This window comes from Gopherus flavomarginatus, chromosome 7 (genome assembly GCF_025201925.1).
Source record: "Gopherus flavomarginatus isolate rGopFla2 chromosome 7, rGopFla2.mat.asm, whole genome shotgun sequence".
Lineage (NCBI taxonomy): Eukaryota > Metazoa > Chordata > Testudines > Testudinidae > Gopherus > Gopherus flavomarginatus.
The window spans coordinates 87,806,615-87,825,754 of NC_066623.1; the positions used below are offsets into that span (position 1 = coordinate 87,806,615).

At 41.3% G+C, this 19,140-nt stretch overlaps 3 protein-coding genes across 3 annotated transcripts in view; 1 reads left to right on the forward strand and 2 right to left on the reverse strand.

Annotated features, from left to right (window-relative positions):
• SPATA1 (spermatogenesis associated 1) overlaps positions 1 to 1,445 on the reverse strand; it is a 43,869-nt gene extending 42,424 nt beyond the window's left edge. Inside the window, exon 1 of the mRNA XM_050962172.1 lies at positions 1,425 to 1,445. The gene's annotated coding sequence lies outside the window, so the exon portion shown is untranslated. The remainder of the gene's footprint in view (positions 1 to 1,424) is intronic.
• Positions 1,446 to 1,705: 260 nt separating this feature from the next.
• Positions 1,706 to 6,172, forward strand: GNG5 (G protein subunit gamma 5). Its single transcript, XM_050962232.1, has 3 exons — positions 1,706 to 1,884; positions 4,513 to 4,669; positions 5,929 to 6,172. Exons 1-2 carry the CDS (start codon positions 1,804 to 1,806, stop codon positions 4,636 to 4,638), a joined length of 207 nt encoding a protein of 68 aa, XP_050818189.1. The 5' UTR covers positions 1,706 to 1,803; the 3' UTR covers positions 4,639 to 4,669; positions 5,929 to 6,172.
• On the reverse strand, positions 3,698 to 19,071 carry RPF1 (ribosome production factor 1 homolog). The gene is made up of 9 exons (XM_050962218.1): positions 18,898 to 19,071; positions 18,302 to 18,358; positions 13,779 to 13,859; positions 13,246 to 13,341; positions 11,239 to 11,392; positions 10,118 to 10,200; positions 8,956 to 9,137; positions 8,741 to 8,867; positions 3,698 to 7,746 (listed from the first exon to the last, which is right to left on the reverse strand). The coding sequence occupies exons 1-9, from the start codon at positions 19,069 to 19,071 to the stop codon at positions 7,705 to 7,707; spliced, it is 996 nt and encodes a 331-aa protein (XP_050818175.1). The 3' UTR covers positions 3,698 to 7,704.
• Positions 19,072 to 19,140: the final 69 nt, after the last annotated feature.

Below are 19,140 nucleotides of genomic sequence, written 5' to 3' on the forward strand. Positions count from 1 at the left end.
CAGCCCTTGGCCTAAAAACCACGAATTCTCCAATCTTGTGTTTTACATGGATATAATTTTCTATCACTATAAAAACAAAAACCCAACACTTACTGTACCACCCCACCCCATATTCCTTTGTGTTCACCCACGAAAGTTCATGCTCCAATACGTCTGTTAGTCTATAAAGAGCCACAGGACTCTTTGCTGCTTTTACAGATCCAGACTAACATGGCTACCCCTCTGATACTTTATCCATTTTGTCTCCCTTTTAGGAGAATTTCTCCAGAAATTACTTGGAAACCACTAAAGAAATGCAAAGTCCCAAACTCACAATATATATTGGGAGCATTATATGCTAGGGATTGAAACTTTGTTTTACTGTTCACCTTATTTTTCTCAGAAATATTGAATTATAAATCAAATACTCAAAATCCATGAAAACCCTAATACAAAACTGTATACTAATGTATTCTTGTAGAACTAACTGTTCACCATCCTAGAGGTAGTCTGAGTGGGTGAGGTAATATCTTTTATTAAACTAACCTGTGTTGGGTGAAAGGACAAGCCAGTTTAAGCAGTACATGAACTCCAACCAAGCAGGAGTAAGTCACTAGTGCCAGAGGGGAACTCTTAGGAACCATGTTTTGATGGTTCAAATATAGTGAACAGGGCCGGCTTTAGGTCAATTCCACCAATTCCCCCGAATTGGGCCCCGCTCCTAAGAGGGCGCCGCACCGCACTTCCCTGGCTAGAGGCGCCTTTTTAATTTTTATTCACCTGGCGGTGCTTTGGGTCTCCAGCGGCACTTCGGTGGCGGGTCCTTCACTTGCTCTGGGTCTTCAGTGGCACTTCGGCGGTGGGTCCTTCAATGCCACCAAAGACCTGGAGCGAGTGAATGACCCACCGCTGAAGTGCTGCTGAAGACTCAGAGCACCGCCCCGTGAATACAAGCCCCACGTGTTATTTTACAGGTGGTTTTTGTTTTGGTTTGGTTTTTGTTTAGTCACCCCTGTCGGGGCCGTCTAAACTGTTCGAATTGGGCCCCGCACTTCCTAAAGCCGGCCCTGATAGTGAGGGAAGGAGATTGTGGTTTTTGGCCGAGTTTGCCACAGGCTTGTGTGAGGCAAGTTGCAGCTTCTCCTTCCCCATTTGTAAAATGGGCTGTTACTCCAAAGGGGAGCAGAGTGGGAGGCTCACTTCATTAGTAGCTCTACGAAGCACTTTGGGATCGTTGGCTAACAGGTGCAACAGAGCCACAAGTTTCATTTGTATCTTGTATGTTTCTTCTTCATTTGAGTTACTGCATTTACCCTGCGCTGAGTGCGTTGCCATGCCCCGGCCGAGGGAGGGGCTTCCTGGGTAACGTTCCCTTTTCAAACACCGCCCGGCGAGCAGAGACCCTGGAGCACACAAACCCCGGAGCACTAAGGAGCCACGATTACCTTCTCTGACGCCTTCCCACCATTTGTTCCAGGGGCCGGAGCACATCCGGCGGCCCCGGGACACCTGGCGCCGGGGTGGGAAAGGACAGGGGTATGGCCACGATATAAGGACCTAGGGGTCTACGCCGCTATTGGGCTGTATCGTGAGAGTGGTGTCATTCCCCACAGGCTCCGCCGCTCCAGACCCCACAGCCCCGCTCCGGCCAGGCGCTGAGCGCGGTCACAGCGCCCCCTAGGGCCGGCCCGGGCGCGCCGCCCTGCACCCGGGACGGCGGCTGCGCAGGCGCCGGGGGCAGTTTGGGAAGCGCCGGAAACTTCGTGCTGAAGTTCCGAGCAGCGCCTGGCTCCGCAGCCCGAGCCCAGCCGCTTCCCGCGCGCCATGTCGGGCTCCTCCAGCGTGGCGGCGATGAAGAAGGTGGTGCAGCAGCTGCGCCTGGAGGCCAGCGTGAGCCGCGTGAAGGTGGGAGAGGCCGCGGGGCGCCAGACACCCGCTAGTGCCGCGCCCGAGGGGCAGAGCTGCCGCCCGCTTGCCCCGCCTACCGGCCCCCTCCCCTGGGACGGCTAGCGGCGCCCGTTACTCGAGGGCTCCCGTGTCCCCCGGCCCCTTTGCCCAGCTGTCTGCGCGTGCCCTGCCCCGAGCCCACCCGGGACCCCCCGCGCAGGGACGGGTCGGCGCTACGGGCGGTTCTTGTCCGTGGGGACAGACTCGCCCCACGCGCAGGGCTGCTGCGCCGGGCAACTCGCTGTGTTCACAGCGGCCGCAGGCTGAGCACGCCCCAGCCGCTCACTTCCTAATCCCGGGGAGCGCTGTCCTGCGGGGCGGAGCTGCCTGAGCGGGCGGGATCGCACCAGCTGGGCAGCTTCCCCTGGAGACCCGTAACGTGAGGCGTCCTGCTGTGCGGAGTCTCTCCGGAAAGGAATCGCTCAGCCTAGGATAGTCAATTAGCTTTGGTTAAGAGCCAAACGGCAGAGAAAGTAATAAAAGTCCGGGCCCGTTTCAACTGATCTGGGTTCGGCTCACGGCCCTACCCCGGCCTAGGCTGTTGCAGGCCTCTCACCCATTTTCATTATTCAGATATAAAATGGAGACGTTCCGGGAGCCCTCGGATATGCTAGATGCGCAGCATCTGTGGCCTTTCAGGCTAGGACAGGCCTTGTGTCAAATTGGCAAGCTACGGTTTGCAGCGCTCCTTTCAAAATGAGTAATTGGGGAGAAATTGCCTGCTTTGATTTTACTTCTATGTTTTCATGCACCTACAACCTTTTGTAAAAAGGTTTAAAAAGAAATGCTGTTCATGTGTTGGTTCATCCCAAGAATGTTTTCTTGATGGAGAGGAATGGGAGAATAAAGTTAGTTTATCTGAGGTAGAGTGTCAGGGCATGCAGCCACAATTGGTCTTGTTTTTTCTCAAAAATGAGGGCTATTCTTATTTCATGGGGAAAGCATAATGTGTAAACCAACCTTCAGGCTAATTGGAGAGGGTTGTTTCTTTAAAATTCATTTGGTGGTGGTCTTGCAAACCTATTAGTTAAGCATGACACAGCATCAAGGATGATTTAAAACTGTGAATCTCAACCTTTCCAGACTACCAGTCTGATTTGTTTTACAAACCTGTTTCACCTCACTTAAAATCTAGTTGCTTACAAAATCAGATACAAAAGCATCACAGCATACAAGTACTGAAAATTTTGCTTACTTTCTCATTTTTACCATAGAACTATAAATCAATTGGAATGTAAATATTGTACTTTTGTGTATAGCATAGAGAGCAGTATAAAGTCATTGTATGAAATTTTAGTTTGTACTGATTTCACTAGTGCTTTTTCTGTACCCTGTTGTAAAACTAGGCAAATAGTTGATATACCTCTGTGATACCACTGGTTGAAAACCACTTATTTAAAATTCTTCACCTGAGTGGCAGGCAGCTTTTCCCTCCTTGTTTTGGTCCAGATAGGGTGACAAGACAGCACATGCAAAATATCGGGATGGGGTAATAGGTGCCTTATAAGACAAAGCCCTAAATATTGGGACTGTCCCTATAAAATCAGGACAGCTGGTCACTCAAGGTCTAGATAAAATAAAATGTAAATGCCCAGATACCGGAAGGTTTGGCCAGAGTAAATTTGACTTTGTTTTCAGCCACTACTCCCAATTAATTCAAATGCTTAAACTCTTTTGGGGAGGGACTGTGTCTGAAGAGTTTGCACAGTGACCTCCACATTGTCACCCCACTCAACTATAACACAGATCATACCACTTCTAGGATCATCACTTTGCTTAGTTTGGAACTGAAAATTTTAATACAGTGGGTGGATTTTTCACATTCTTGAGGGCATATATAGATTCCTTTAGCAATGTATTTATACAAAATGGTTTATTAACATATCTCTTGTTGTTCTTAAGGCTTGTCTTCAGTGTTAGCTTAAATTATCGAGTTCATGCTTATTCATGTGAGAGGAGTTATCACACTGCAAAACAACATTAGAGCAGCACAATAGGATTGGATTAGCAGCATGGAGTAGTTGAGTCCCCACTGCTTTACTAGTCTTAGCAACAACCAAGTGTCAGCCTATACATTGCCAAATCAGCCACTTGGAGTTAAAAGCACCACTTTTCTGAAACTAGAGACTTGTCTGTGCACAGGAGCTGGGTTAGGGTCAACACTTGTTACACCTTGAGCTAACCCTGCAGTGAAGACAAGCCCTTAGAAAAAGTATAAAGTGAAACTGTCTTGGGGCTTGCATTAGGTGGCAGACACTGGTGTATGATTGCATGTCTTGTAAAAATTACCCATAGCATGTTCAATGCTACTTCAGCCTGAGGAACCTGTATGTATAGTAGCCAAGAGCTGATTTTCAACGATGTGCTGAACTGTGCACCCAGTATCTGAAGACAAGACCAACTCCCTTAAAATAGAGTATTACTGAATGCTATAGTTTTTCTGAACAAAAACTAAAATGCAAGTGTTTTGTGTGTAATAAAATCTAACTGTACTGAACATAGCATCCTCCATACATTACAGAAAAGGTTACATACAAGCTAAAGTATTTGCTGTGAATGCTAATTTAAAATTTACTTTATTACTAGGTTTCTCAAGCCGCAGCAGACTTGAAGCAGTTCTGTCTGCAGAATGCACAACATGATCCCCTACTGACAGGAGTGTCTTCAAGTACAAATCCATTCAGACCCCAGAAAGTCTGTTCATTTTTGTAATTTGGTGAACTATCTTGCGTCTTTTTCAGTGGTAAGTTTTTAAACTATAAAAAATGATACAAGTTGTTCCTGTTCTGATAAAGTACGCTGCCATCAGGTCATTCATTTTAGATGTATACAACATTCATTATGGAGTATATTTAAAAAAAAGTTCTGACTTTTCAGTCAACTTTTCCACTAAAATATACTGCTCTCACTTCCTCACCAAAGAAAATAATTTAGTGCTAGTGAACAATATCCTGTTTGCCAGTCCTAAAGTCTTTTGTCTATGGAGCAGGGGTTCTCAAACTGCAGGTCACAAGCTGTCAGCCTCCACCCCAAACCCTGCTTCACCTCCAGCATTTATAATGGTGTTAAATATATTAAAGTGTTTTTAATTTATAAGGGGGGGGGGTGTCTGCACTCAGAGGATTGCTGTGTGAAAAGGGGTCACCAGTACAACAGTTTGAGAACCACTGAGGAAGAGCATAGATTTGGCAGTGTAAGATTCTCCTCTATACTAAGCTTTTCCTGAGACCCACACCCAAGAATTAAGATGCAGTGGTAATCAACTCCTTTTCCTGCTCCACTCAAAAAAACCTTACCCCTTCCTTGGAAATAAAAAATTTAAATTATTACAAGTCCCAGCCCCTACCATCACAACTTGGGGTGGGACTGAAATATCTTTCTGCAGACACCACAAGTAGAAGTCCTTAGGACAACAGTTTAGGCATTCTACCTGTAAAAGAGTGTTTTCCTGTAACCTCTCCAAACAGCAAACTTTATGGGGTCAGCCCTACTTTGTTTTGAGGATGAGCCAGAGAAGTTAGGAACACTTGGAGGTGGTGAGGCAAGTGATTGTCCTTGGTCTATAAGGCAGTAGCTACCCCCTCTCACTCACTACATAGCCTGGGTATCTCCAAGCAGAGGTGGTATTTAGAGGAGAGAGTTTGCAACTATTGTTGCTGTAGAATAATTTTTTTTTTCTGCGCAACTAGTTCAGACCACTCAGTTTAATAGATTCCACTCCCAGGAGAATGAGCCCCCTATTTACTTGTACAAGTTGGATTCTGCCTTTAGTCCCTGCTGTATAACATCCTACCTGGGAGAATTTACAGTATATAAACTTCTAAGAGTGATGGCAATGAAAACCACCCTTTGGCCCATGAGCTACCTGTGAAGGTAAACTAATTTATACCTGCTTGTCTATGGTGTAATCTATAACAAGAGATATATGTGGGAGTACTTTCATCAAGCATACAGACAGATTTTCATTACTTTTTTCTAACCACTTTTTTTTTGGTCTTTCAGATCTACAACCTTTTCACAGCTGCTCTGTGTGGAGAGAATGTGACTCAAGGAGTGCCTTGGTTTGAAGTCTGTACAAAAGCTTAGCCTTAACAATGTGCCAAGTTAACTGTGTAAATCGCTACTGTTGTCAAACCTCTTACCATCTACCTCTCCAAATGAACTGTGCGCTAGTTGCAATAACTTCTACTTCATGAGGGAATCAGTTTTACATACCAAGCAAAAAATAAAAATGTTTTGACTTAAATCTGTTTTGGAATTACTGTAGAGCTGTTTTGATACTGTGACTTTGATACTTTTCCAAAGTTATTTTAGTTATATATTTACTAAAGCATACTCAGATCTGAGACTTCAAATATTGTGGGTATTCCACATCACTTGCCTGTAACAATTCCAACTGAAGCCAAAACCACTAAATTTCTTAAGTACATCATCCATGCTCATACAAAGTGGGTGCTCAGATGCTGAAGCCAGTGAAGATTTGTTTTGCTCATTACTTTCAGTAGAGAAGAACCATTGCTCTTTTCTACCTAAGATAAATAAAGTATCTTCATAATTGTCATATTACTTCTTAAAAGCAAAATAAGACCTATTGATTAGTTACACAAATCCTTCTTGGAAACTGTACAGCCCAATTCCTCTCACCCATTTAGCTGATTTAAAGCGTTTGTCTGCAAAGTGGACTTTGATTACCAATTTGTTAAACCACTAACCAGCTATTAAATAGCTGTTTAGCATCCAGATTAGGGCTGTAGTTGCACCAAGAGGCAAATTTCTCAAATGGAAGCAGCTGCCGTTCAGACAGCGTGTGCATTTAATCATGTTAAGATACAACCTATATATACACACTTGCTCCATTTTTGGAATCCTGTTTTAACACTGAACTGTCTTAGAGACTATACGTGTCTCTGGGGAGATATCTTTTCCTTCATACTCCACCTCTCACAATAAGGCCTTTCTTCAAGTACAGCTAATCTGGTTATGAAACACAGATCTTGGAACAGTAGAAGTAGAGCTGTTATGGCAACGATAAAGCACAATTTACAGAAACAGGGCAACATTGTTTGTGTCTGACCTATTTTAACTAACAGAATGTGCCTACTTACCTTCGAGCACAACCAATCATGTTACTCCCAAACAGCTTTGTTACTAAGGCACTGCAGTAGTCATGATACAGTCTCTACCGTCCATCCTACTGGCAGCTGCTACTCACGTTCTAGGAAACTTTGCCAGTTTTGAATCAAAGGATATGTCTACTCAGCATTCTACAGCATGCTTCCCAGTGCAGGTTGACAAACATACCTTAGCTCTGCTCATACTAGAGTGCTAAAAACAGAAGTGTATGTGGGGGTGGCATGAGCCCCAGCTCAGGCTAGCCATCTGAGTAAGTTCTCGCAAGATCAGGTGGCTAGCCCAGGCCGCTCCCACAGGCACACTGCTTTTAGCATGCCACCTCATGCAGAGTTAGTACATGTTTGTCTACCAGCACCGGGAGCATGCTTCCCAGCTGCTGCATAGACGTACCCTTAGAGCACTGGTTTGTGGGTCAGCATTGAGGCCTAGTGGGAACATTGAAGACAACACCAATCGTGTTTCAAAATATCTGTTGTAGAAAGTTTGAAGGTGTCTGTAGTCTGCTTGCCTGTGCAGATAACATTGCTCAGTGATGATGTTTAACAACAACGAATTTGAGATGACAGGACCAAATCCAGACTCAATTTAGTTACAGAAGAATTCAAAGTTCTGCGCTCCTATTAATCAGGTAGAACTAGATGATCATTATAAGTGGAATTTTCTTCTACTTGTGTCCATTTCACGGTGCTGAAATTTAAAGAAAAGATATTCACTGTAAAATTTGCTGTTAAATGTCACAGTAGCAGACTCTAAAGAAATGGGCAAATACGTATTTTAAAACAAAACTATAGCAGGGGGAGGAAAGTGGTCTGTATCTTCCAAGTGGCACTGCAGCTGCAATATAGTTTAACTAGTTCTTGGATTCAGCCTGCCAGGATTAGCAGTGGGGGAGATGAAGATCAGAGAGTGTTCCATTTTTAGGTGTGGCATTATCAGGATCACATAGATGGCTCATAAATGGAAATGTGCTGACTCACTATAAAAGTGATTATGGTTTTCATTTCGGTTTAAAAAAATGACTACATCTACCACATAGTCAGATAGATCAAAGCATACCAGAGCTTTTCCCTCTTGTACCTTTGCATGCGGCCTAATATTTCTAAACTTGGAAGCTAAGTGCTACAGCTCCATGGCAAAAAATGACTAGTGAAGTGGTTTAATACTACCTACTCATTCTATCACTCCCATTTTATTTAAAATTTTTTAAAAAGTTGGACTTGAGATATTTATGCACACAATCAAGCCTCACATATTTGCACATTATTATTCTACTCATTTGAAAACAGAAATAGCTCTAATCAACTTTACCAGCAAGCCAGTAGCAAGTCCACAGTAATAAGCTCTCAGTAAGACTTTTTACAAGTTCTATCACAGAACACCTGTATACTACTAATTATGCTAAAGTTCAACTACACTTTACAAATAACTGAGGTATATCAGTACTCATTATCCTTGCTTTTTTTTTTTTAAATCACTTATTTTCCAATATGCAAGTTAGAAAGGTTCTGCTATATTTCTTTAAAAACTCTAAATGAAGTTTCAGTTCAGGACAGTTCAGTTAAGAACATGTCCATACTTTAAATGTCATTTACTACTTTTCTTTTAGGCTGCTGTTTGTGGTTATGTTTCAGAATGCCAGAATTTTAAGTGCTCATCCTGATATAATTACTGAAAGACATACCTTGTGAATCCATTCATACTCTCCAAATTTGGAATCAAAGGTTCCTTTTTGAAGAGACCTCAGCTTTAAGGTAAATCGTGGCCCAAGCTCTTGAATTCCCACTTTCTTTTCACTCCTGAAGATGTACCTTCAAAGCCAAAGGGGAACACATTAGGGTGGGATGCTCCAGGAATGCAATTTTTGTTAGCCACTAGCAAAATTTGAGAAAAGATTACCTGTGAAATCTAAAAAAGATATAGTCTCGCTGATTGTGAAATGTAGCTACTTGTCTTCCAATGAATTGAGGATCATGTGGGAAGAGACAGGCAAGCATGCGACCAATGGAATGGCCCAGTCGTGTTGTAAAGTTATTCAGGATTACTTCAGGTTGATGTTTTGTGGGCTCCTTTCCTTTTCGCTGGAATGAAAGCAACAAGTTAGGGAGGATAAGATAATATAAAAAACATTTTCAAAGATACATATTCAAAGGCAGAAATTGAACTAACATAAGAGAGAGGGGAAGAAGGGTAAGGCCAAAAGATGTATTAATTCCCCATGTTAAATGCCATAAAGAACATATATATAGTGCAGCATCAGTTGGCAACATTTAAGGACCTCAAAATTCTACTAATTCATTGTTCAAAAAAAACCCCAACAAATTTCTTGAATAAATGTTAAGAGAATGATAGCTAATAATTCTATATTTCCCCCTCACTAATATATTGGAAGGGTATTCCACTACCCAAAAAAGTTCAGCCATCACAAAAATATTGAAAATCTCTGTGGACATTCAAGTCCAATTGCTTCCAAAGCTACCCTTTCATCCATCCATCCAGGCCAACTTTTAATGAAGCCAGATTGACTAAAGGTCATTTCAGTTCATTGTTAAAGTGCATTAAAAAAAGAGCACAGTGCTTTTAGACTAGTTGGGGCTAAACAAGAATTCAGTATTTCCAGTACACCATCAGGATTCCTATACATTAGTGATGGCACTGTATAAAAAAACAGAGTAAAAGATTATATCATATAAAGTGGAGAAATGAGACTTTTGGATTTGGTACACCACTGATTTTATATAATGCTATTGCAATGAGTGCAAAAATGTATCAGAGATAAAAACAAAGCAATCAATCCACTGCAGGAATTGTTGGGTAAAAGTCTATTGCCTCTGCTATGTAAGAAGTCAAACTAGAGAATAGTGGTCCTGGTCCTCCTTGCCTCAAAAACGGTACAACATCACCATCTTTATGAAACCAACTGAACATCATGCAAGTCTGAAGAGTTTCCTCTGTAGACAAAAGTTAAGAAAATGTGAAAGAAAAAAATTACACCACTAAGCAATCTGGATCATGCATTTATTAGTTTTCTGCAGTTATTGAGGGGAATAATAAACCTCACCTTTATTTCTTTACGCAGACGAACACTGCTCATTCTAAAATGAGCAGTTGGACCATCAGGCAAATGACTTAAAACAAGTCCATCTGTTTCAGAGAGTTAAGAATAGCTGGTATAGATATTAAGTTCAGAACGCAATTTAAACAATACAACAAAAGTGATTTATACAGAATCCTTTGTTGAGTTCCACAGAAACAGTCAACATTATATTAAAACTCTTCTAATTTACACAACCTATATTTCATATATAAGACAGCTATACCTACCCTCTTAGCAATAATGGAGCTTGCGAGTGCTATAACAAGGTCTCATATTACTAAATGTTCATACTTCACAAAGACACTATAGAAAATGTATTAGGATACTAAGTATCATTAAAACTTTGTCAAATAGTTAACCAGAACACGTTATGTTCCGTTTGTTCATTTTCTGTTTTGCTATACATCACTATAAACCTAACTTAATGCAAGTTTACATTTATTACCAAATCCAACAGCTGATTAAACTGCTTAAATTTAGTGCAATAAGAATGTGTATTCATGCACCAAGTTGTCTCAGACAAATGGAGCGGTTCACTTGTTGATAAGAAATCCAAGCCATACATAGAATGCCAGTATATTGGATACATTTGGCATTTCTTTACCTAATCACCAAGAATATCCCTCCATTTAAAGAGCTAAATTGATGCCATTATGATCAAACATAAAAACAATAGATACAAGGATGTGGCCACATCTAATACCAGCATAGAACCATATTATGGCACCTGCATTGTGGGCCTCAGAATTAACCTGAGGCATGCAGATATCATGTTACTGTTCTTGTAACTTTGTATTTATAGGGTTTTAAGTTACAGTTTGAGACAGCCAAAAATGGCCTTTGGTTTCAAATTTGGCCTGTAGAAATACTGGTTCTTAACTTCTAAAGAAAGTGAAAAATTGCATTACATCAACCTGAAGTTGAAGGTGTAAGACAAAAGCATAAAGGATCTGGGAGAGATCTTGGAGACTTAACATAGCCCAATTACTTTCTTCTTAACTTTGTCCAGAATTAGTGTACTAATATCTTTATCATATAATAGAGATAACTCTATGAAGAAACTCCCTCTTGTATATGAAGGATACTTGGTATTTTGCGATCTTCATTAATAACGATCAGATCTGTGAAGTCTCGTGAGATGCACTGTGGGATAATTCTTTTCAGAGCCAGTCCTCTTCGATAGTAAACATGTGAGTTAGGTATGATAGTAGATAGCTGTTCACAGAATCTCACTGTTCTCTACACAACAGAAAACCTTGATGGCAATCTCTCAATTGTTGGGTATATTGTAAAGATCATAAAAAGGGTTACATTTCATACAACTGCCTTTTCCTTTAAGTGTACCAAGCTACCCGTTCATCAAATACAGTAAAAGTTGTGTTATCTGGCACTTTATCAACCAGAAAACTCTATTAACAAGCATTTCTGATACTTCCCAATTCAAATCTTCAGTCTAGTAACCAGGACTAGTACACTGCCCAGGAGGTTCTGCAATTACACATTCTGCACTCCACTTTTATGGAAAAGAGGCAGAGGACAAGTAAACAAGCGGATAGGGATTCAGTCAAAAAAAGCAGCTTCCAGGGTGTGTCATAAGGTCATCATAGATTCAGCCCAATCTCCTATACCTTCTACATCTACAATAATTGATGTTGATAATGACGACCCTGACACACTGCAAGATCCTGAAGTGTCTTCTGAACATAATTTAATCTTTAATGATTCAATACAGTTTTAGTGTTCAGTGTATTTTTCGTGATCAGGGTGTACGTGATGCGCGCAGCCCACAGTGATATGTGGTGTCATAAGATAACCTACTGAATAGAAAACTTTACCTGTATACACCTAAGTGCTTCAAGAAACCAACCTGCAGTGCAGTACTACTATGGGATTGGTGAGTACTATTTTATAGTTTGTTTTATTGCATTCTAATTCTTTGAAAATTGGCATTCCATTGGTAAGTATAACTCTTAGTTAACTGTAATTTTTGACTTACCTGCACCCCCCATACCCTCAACATGCCGGATAACAAAGCTTTTACTGTACAGTGTTTTTCTTAAACATTTCTTCCATGAACTTTACCAATGTTAACACAAAGCAAAGTGTTGTACATTGGAAAACACCACACAGTCACTAGAGAAAAACATGTCTGATATTCTGCTGCATTATAGGTCTGAACTGTATTGTCCATCTTCTACTTAGAAAATAAACTTCTGAGGGCAAGGACAGTAGCTTCCTCCATTTTGGAGAGCACTCTCTGTGTTAACACTCAAAAAATGCAGATTTTTTTTTTTTTTTTAAGAGAGTCCATTATTCCTCAAACACAGTCAAGTGGAAAAATTCTAATATTAAGTAATAGCACTCATGCTTTTAATACAATAACAGAAGATTAAAAGGACGCAGTCAGCTTGCAAATAAATCACTTAAACAAAAAAGAGAGTTACAAGTAGTTTCAGGTATGACACGTGCCCAAGTCCCCTGACAAGTTGAGGTTTTACAAATCACATTTTCCTAATTTTAAAAAGTCTTTTTTGTTCTGTGCTCTGTGCAAAAATCACCAACACCATCAATCCTGCAGTAAAAAACTGTGTTAGCACAAGGCTCTACTCACAAAGAGCTCATTGCCGGATTGAGATCAAAGGGAAGGAACAGACTATAAGCGAAGTAAACCAACAAAAGAAAAAAATTCAGATAGAGATGCAGTTTTCAATGTGGAGATGCTCTTTTAAGATTGTGCAAATGTAGAGGGCCTGTGAAAGGCATTACAGTTAAAAATCTACAGACTGAAGTCTCCTATTCATCAAATTAAGATATAAAGCTTAAGACAGTGACAGTAAACATTTCCTGATGCTGCACTGCCAACGTACATCTCTCCTGACACAGAGGAACCACTTACTCGAGAATTAAGATGTTTCCCTGCCCATTACGAGCAAAGGAATCGTTGTTTAAGTCACTTCTGGACTCCAGTTTCACCATCAAGCATGAAATGAAAACCTCTATTCCATAATCAGCTGCCTAAGTCTTTCAGACCCCACATAAAGTGATTCACAAAAATTTAAAGATTACACTTAAATTTTATAAATGTATTTTACCCCACGAGGTCTATCTGATGTTGTGATAAGAATCTTGGGAACAGTCTGTCTATTGAAGTACGGTGCAAACTCATCAGTAGATTCGTCAAAAGCAACCTGGGAACAAAAAATATGGTGAATCAAAAAACTTCTAGGAAAAACACACACAGTTTTTTATTTCTAAAAATAATTGCCCACTTTGGCTTAAATTCTGGTGTCATTAAAGTCAGTAGCAAAATTCTATATGGGTCCAAGTTCTGGCCTATACTGTATTGTTTAGTCAATCTGTCCCATTCTTTAACGGTGTTTTTAACAATGTATAATACAATGGGAGATAAGATGACAGACAAGCTTGCTAAGAAGTTATTCAGCAATGGGAAATTATCTTAAATTAAATGATAAAGGGATATCATCATCTGCAGCATTATCAATTCATAAATGCCCTAACACAAGAATGGAAAATAAATATTCATAGTTTATAATCAGTCCTTTTTTAGTTAAAGCACATTTTGGAGGAAATCAAGGTTTAACACATGTAGGGATTATACATTTACCTCTTCATCATTAGGATCTACAGTTGTTTCATCATAAACTCTCTGATTTTCAATTGTCTTCGGTACAGGCTTTGGTGGTGCCTTTAATATAGAGCAGTTTATTAAGAACACAATAAATTACAGCAATAATCCCCTTCAAAAAATAAAATGTAAGGCATTATTTGTACTTTGTGGTACTGAGGGCTTGTCTACACGGTGCTGGCAAAGCACACTACAGCAGTGGTTCCCAAACTTTAACAACCTGTGAACCCCTTTCACTAAAATGTCAAGTCTAGCGAACCCCCTCCTAAAAATGAATGTTTCCAGGGATTTTCTCCTTTACCTTTAAATTATAAAAGCAGTGACCTTGGAAATATAAAATTTGTTTTTATGACATGCTTTTACACACTATATATTATTATTTATCATTACAGTATTTTTATTAGAATCAAAACGCAGAGACAAAATTTCTCAATACTTTAAATGACTACTTATTGGAGCAGCTGGTACAGGAATCCACTAGGGGAGAGGCAACTCTTGATTTAGTCCTGAATGGAGTGCAGGATCTGGTCCAAGAGGTAACTATAACAGGACCGCTTGGAAATAGTGACCATAATATAACAACATTTAACATTCCTGTGGTGGGAAGAACACCTCAACAGCCCAATCCTGTGGCATTTAAGTTAAAAAAGGGGAACTATGCAAAAATGAGGAGGATAGTTAAACAGGTATTAAAAAGTTAGTTAAACAGAAATTAAAAAAACAGCGATGAGTGAAATCTTTGCACGCTGCATGGATACTTTTCAAAGACACCATAATAGAGGCTCAACTTAAATGTATACCCCAAATTAAAAAACACAGTAAAAACTAAAAAAGAGCTACTGTGGCTTAACAACCATGTAAAAGAAGCAGTGAGAGATAAAAGGCATCTTTTAAAAAGTGGAAGTCAAATCCTAGTGAGGTAAATAGAAAAGAGCATAAACACTGCCAAATTAAGTGTAATAATGCAATAAGAAAAGCCAAAGAGGAGTTTGAAGAACAGCTAGCTAAAAACTCAAAAGGTAATAACAAAATGTTTTTAAGTACATCAGAAGCAGGAAGCCTGCTAAACAATCAGTGGGGCCCCTGGATGATCGAAATAGAAAAGGAGCACTAAAGACGATAAAGTCATTGTGGAGAAACTAAATTAATTCTTTGCTTCAGTCTTCCTGGCTGAGGATGTTAGGGAGATTCCCAAACCTGAGCCAGCTTTTGTAGGTGACAAATCTGAGGAATTGTCACAGATTGAAGTGTCACTAAAGGAGGTTTTGGAATTAATTGAGAAACTTAACATTAACAAGTCACCGGGACCAGATGGCACTCACCCAAGAGTTCTGAAAGAACTCAAATGTGACGTTGCGGAACTATTAACTAGGGTTTGTAACTTCTCCTTCAAATCAGCTTCTGTACCCAATGACTGGAAGATAGCTAATGTAATGCCAATATTTAAAAAGGGCTCTAGAGGTGATCCTGGCAATTACAGACCAGTAAGTCTAACATCAGTACCTGGCAAATTAGTTAAAACAATAGAAAAGAATAAAATTGTCAGACACATAGAAGAACATAAATTGTTGGCCAAAAGTCAACATGGTTTCTGTAAAGGGAAATCATGTTTTACTAATCTATTAGAGTTCTTTGAATGGGTCAACAAACGTGTCTGTACTGTGTACAGATGTGGTCCTCTCATCTCAAAAAAGATATACTGGCATTAGAAAAGATTCAGAAAAGAGCAACTAAAATGATTAGGAGGTTGGAACAGGTCCCATATGATAGGAGATTAAAGAGGCTAGGAGTTTTCAGCTTGGAAAAGAGGAGACTAAGGGGAGGATATGATTGAGGCATATAAAATCATGAGTGGTGTGGAGAAAGTGAATAAGGAAAAGTTATTTACTTGTTCCCATAAGAACTAGGGGCTACCAAATGAAATTAATGGGCAGCAGGTTTAAAACAAATAAAAGGAAGTTCTTTACACAGCACACAGTCAACCTGTGGAACTCCTTGCCTAAGGAAGTTGTGAAGGCTAGGACTATAACAAGGTTTAAGAGAACTGGATAAATTAAGGGAGGCTAAGTCCATTAATGGCTATTAGCCAGGATGGGTAAGGAATGGTGTCCCTAGCCTCTGTTTGTCAGAGGGTGGAGATGGATGGCAGGGGAGAGATCACTGATCATTACCTGTTAGTTTCACTCCCTCTGGGGCACCTGGCATTGGCCATTGTCAATAGACAGGATACTGGGCTGGATGGACCTTTAGTCTGACCCAGCATGGCCATTCTTATGTTCTTATGTATTACGTTATGAAAACGGCAACACTCTTCCAAGATCTCACTTTTGTAGCTTGTATCACTTTGAATAAACCTGTTATAGGACAAGGCTCCTATGTTTCCTCAAGGAGTATCGGATGTGAAACAGCATGAAGGTATTTAAGAAGCCCAATCCAAAGAGTTCCTCCTACACAAGCATTCGGGGCTTGAGCAGTCCGGACAAACAACGCACGTTACAACAAAGCTTAAACTTGTTTTTCATCATAATTTTAAAAACAATACTACATGCCTATTTAATTTTAAGAACAGCAAAAAATATTCATCTCCCTTTCCATTTCTTATAAGGAGTCTTGAAGTTTAAATCTCCTCAATGTGATAGATATGCTTGCTTTGATCTGTTTAGCTCCTGGAAGTCCAGGGGCTCCAGGCTGCTGGCCGTGTGCTGCCCAGAATCCCTGTCCGCCATTAGGGATTTTTTTCCTGGGAACTCCCTGTAACATTTCGTGAACCCCATTTTGGGAACCACTGGACTAAAGGGATGTGATTTGTTAAGTGCTTTAATATGTTGTGCTCTAACTACCTTGCGTGAACCCTGTTGGCATGCTTTAAAGGAACCTAGTTTCTTACAAATCACACCCTTCTGGCACATTTTGCCATGCTAAGTAGACAAGCTTTGAGTCAAACAATGAGCTCAATTCCACATTCAAATGAGTGACTCAATTATTCTGTAATGTATTTTATGTCAGTTTTTAGTAATAATTCTTTAAAAGCTGGAAGATACCCTAAGACAGCAGTTCTCAACAGGGGTCTGAGACCACCTGGGAGGGCCGCAAGCAGGTTTCAGTGGATCTGCAGAAGCCCAGAGCCCCACCACCTGGGGCTAAACAACACCGGCCCTGGCTTTTATATGCAGAAAAACAATTGTTGTGGCACAGGTGGGGCATGGAGTTTTTATAGCATGTTGATGAGGCCTCAGAAAGAAAAAGTCTGAGAACCTAGAACAAGTTGTGCTCTCTGTCTACACTACAGAGATTACACTGGCATAGGTATGTTGCCATAGCTATGTTGGCATAAACCCATAGTACAGACAGCCTACACCAATGGAAAAGGTTTATCCACTAGTGTAGGTACACCACCTCTTTGAGTGACAGTAGCTAAGTCAACAGAGGTGTTCTGTTGACCTAACTGCATCAACACCGGGGGTTAAGTCAGCATAATTACATTGCTTACAGATGTGATTTTTTTGTACCCCAAGCGAGGTAGCTAAATCAACCTCAATTTTAAGTGTGGACGAGGCCTTACTTTGTTTGTACATTAGTGATACCATCACCTTAATTCTGAAAGGAGATCATTACTTTAATACTAGAGAGGCAATATATGGAGCAGAACACATGGCTACAATATTCTACCCACTTAGTTTCCAAATTTCTAGGAAGTGATTGTTCCCCATTTCTTCTTTCTGTGTCAGCCTGTTTTTTTCTTCCCCACCATTCTCTCCAGGCTTCAGCCAGTAGCTGTGAAAGAAAAGCACCATGTTCCTGCTGCAAAATATTTTACCCACAGCATCTGCTGTAAAATTGATTAAGATCACACAGCATTAGGCTGTTTCACTCAAAGCAGCATTAGATAGAGAGTGCATTAGTGCAGGAATGTACAAGTAATGTCTCCAGCTCCTTGTAAACATTGCAACTGTGGAGATCCCCCCGCCCCACACACAAACGTCGCTGGGTTTCAGCAACAAGCAAAATACAATTTATTCACTGAGTATAAACGAGGATTTATAGTCAGTTTACCCAGCACTCCTGTTGAGACACAGTGTTGTATGGTGGATTCTGTCAAATGGCTAGAACCTATTTTCAGGACGGCCCTGATTTTTCCCAATTTTACAGTCTATTTGACTGAACCACCTGAGAAATTATTGCCACTTGAGAAAGTTATACCACAGTTCAACAGATTATTAAACAATGGCTCTCTTAGATTCTAACCAATACTCACTACATCTCAAAAGACAGATGTGAACAGCACTGTAATCATGAATGATCTGACTACAAAATTATAAAGCATCCACTATCTCCAGTTTGTTAGAGCATGTTTAGAGGAATAATTCCAGGTATCAAACTGAAAAAGTTATAATACTAAACTTATTTTTTTATGTTAAAAGGGATATGAATATTATACCATGTATAATGCTTTACAGACACAAACAGTAACACACAGGACACTATGAATAACTTTCTTTTACCTCATCTCCAAGGGCTTCTCTCTCCTTTCTCCGTTTTTTCTTATTTGCCAATTTCTCCTGAATAAGACAGACATCTGATTGGTTAGCTGGGAACAGTAGGTTAAAGGCAGCTCTGCATAAACCTGTCACACTGCTGTACTTAGCACAGGAACCGCCTCTCTATACTGGATCCACCCGCGGCCCCTTTACAGAGAGGAATGACTTTAGCTTCAAAACCATTTGCTGGGAAGTATTTTAACGCTGCACTCAGTGACAGAGCCAAAATGAGAAGCCTCTCCCCCCCCCCATCCTTCTCCCTTTGAAACACTGTTTCCTGTGCTGCCCTGGGTCTCCGGCTGCATGGGGTCTTCTTGTCTTATACGTAGCGTATGCGCTCTGCGGGGCAGGCTCTGTCTTCCCGACTGTCTGCACAGCCCCTAGCCCAGCAGGTCCTGGCCCACGCGCTGCAATACAGGTAATCGCAACACGCCCCCGGGCAGGCAGAGCTCTGAGCCCCGCAGGCAGCCCGACCAAGGGGTGGCCGGTGGGGACTGGTCAGCACGGGGCTCCCCGCAAGCAGGCCCGGGCAGGGCACCTGAGCGCCCCCGGCCTCCCACCTTCCTCTGCTGCTGCTTCCAGCGCAGGAACATGAAATGGCGCCGCTGCTTGTTTTTGATCTCGGACACGCTGAATGCCGGCGGGAACAGGGCCTGCTCTGGGGCCCGCGTCGCGTCCCCGGGCCCCTCGGCCGAGCCCGCCGCTCCGCTAGCCATGCTGCCCGGGCCAGACATTTTCCTTCCGGGGCCGCCACCAGGCCCTCTAATTGCGCCTGCGCAAACTGGAGGCACGGTCCCGGCGTA